This window comes from Brassica oleracea, unplaced genomic scaffold (genome assembly GCF_000695525.1).
Source record: "Brassica oleracea var. oleracea cultivar TO1000 unplaced genomic scaffold, BOL UnpScaffold11959, whole genome shotgun sequence".
NCBI lineage: Eukaryota > Viridiplantae > Streptophyta > Magnoliopsida > Brassicales > Brassicaceae > Brassica > Brassica oleracea.
In genome coordinates this window covers 1-505 of record NW_013628480.1, presented here as the reverse complement: position 1 = coordinate 505, position 505 = coordinate 1, and the positions used below count along the sequence as shown (strand labels likewise).

At 42.4% G+C, this 505-nt stretch overlaps 1 protein-coding gene across 1 annotated transcript; it reads right to left on the bottom strand.

Annotated features, from left to right (window-relative positions):
• Positions 1–5: 5 nt before the first annotated feature.
• On the bottom strand, positions 6–499 carry LOC106322254 (dehydrin ERD14-like; the record flags this gene model as incomplete). The annotated part of the gene is made up of 2 exons (XM_013760369.1): positions 6–137; positions 278–499. Coding segments are annotated over 2 exons (354 nt in total), but the record flags the coding sequence as incomplete, so codon positions are not given.
• Positions 500–505: the final 6 nt, after the last annotated feature.

Sequence of the window (505 nt, the reverse complement as noted above, 5' to 3'; positions counted from 1 at the left end):
AGCTTCTCCTTCAGCTTATCCATAAACCCTTTCTTCTCCTCCTCTGTTTTCACCTCTCCTTCAGCAGTAGTAGCAGTCTTCTTCTTGTCCTTCTTCTTCTTCCTCTTCTCACCATCTTCGCCTTCTTCCTCGCTTGACTGTCCAATACGTATCCATATAGTTAGACTAAGTTACAGTTACCATCATTCAACAGACAAGATCTAACACAATACACTTATACACATAGATTATGTCCGAATCTTCCACTATATTTTTTAATGATCATATATAAACTTACGGAGCTAGAAGAGCTGTCGCTTCTGTGAAGCTTCTCGAGGAGACTATGCTTTTTCTCTTCTTTCTCGTGTTTAACCTCAGGCACCACTGGCTCTGAGATATGAACCTTATGTTCAAACTCAGAGTCGATGGTCTCCTCAGGTTTTGTTTCCTCCTTCTTCTTCCCCAAGAAATCAAACAGTCCTCGATCCGTGACCTCCGCTGATGATTCCTCGGTCGTTACCTTTGG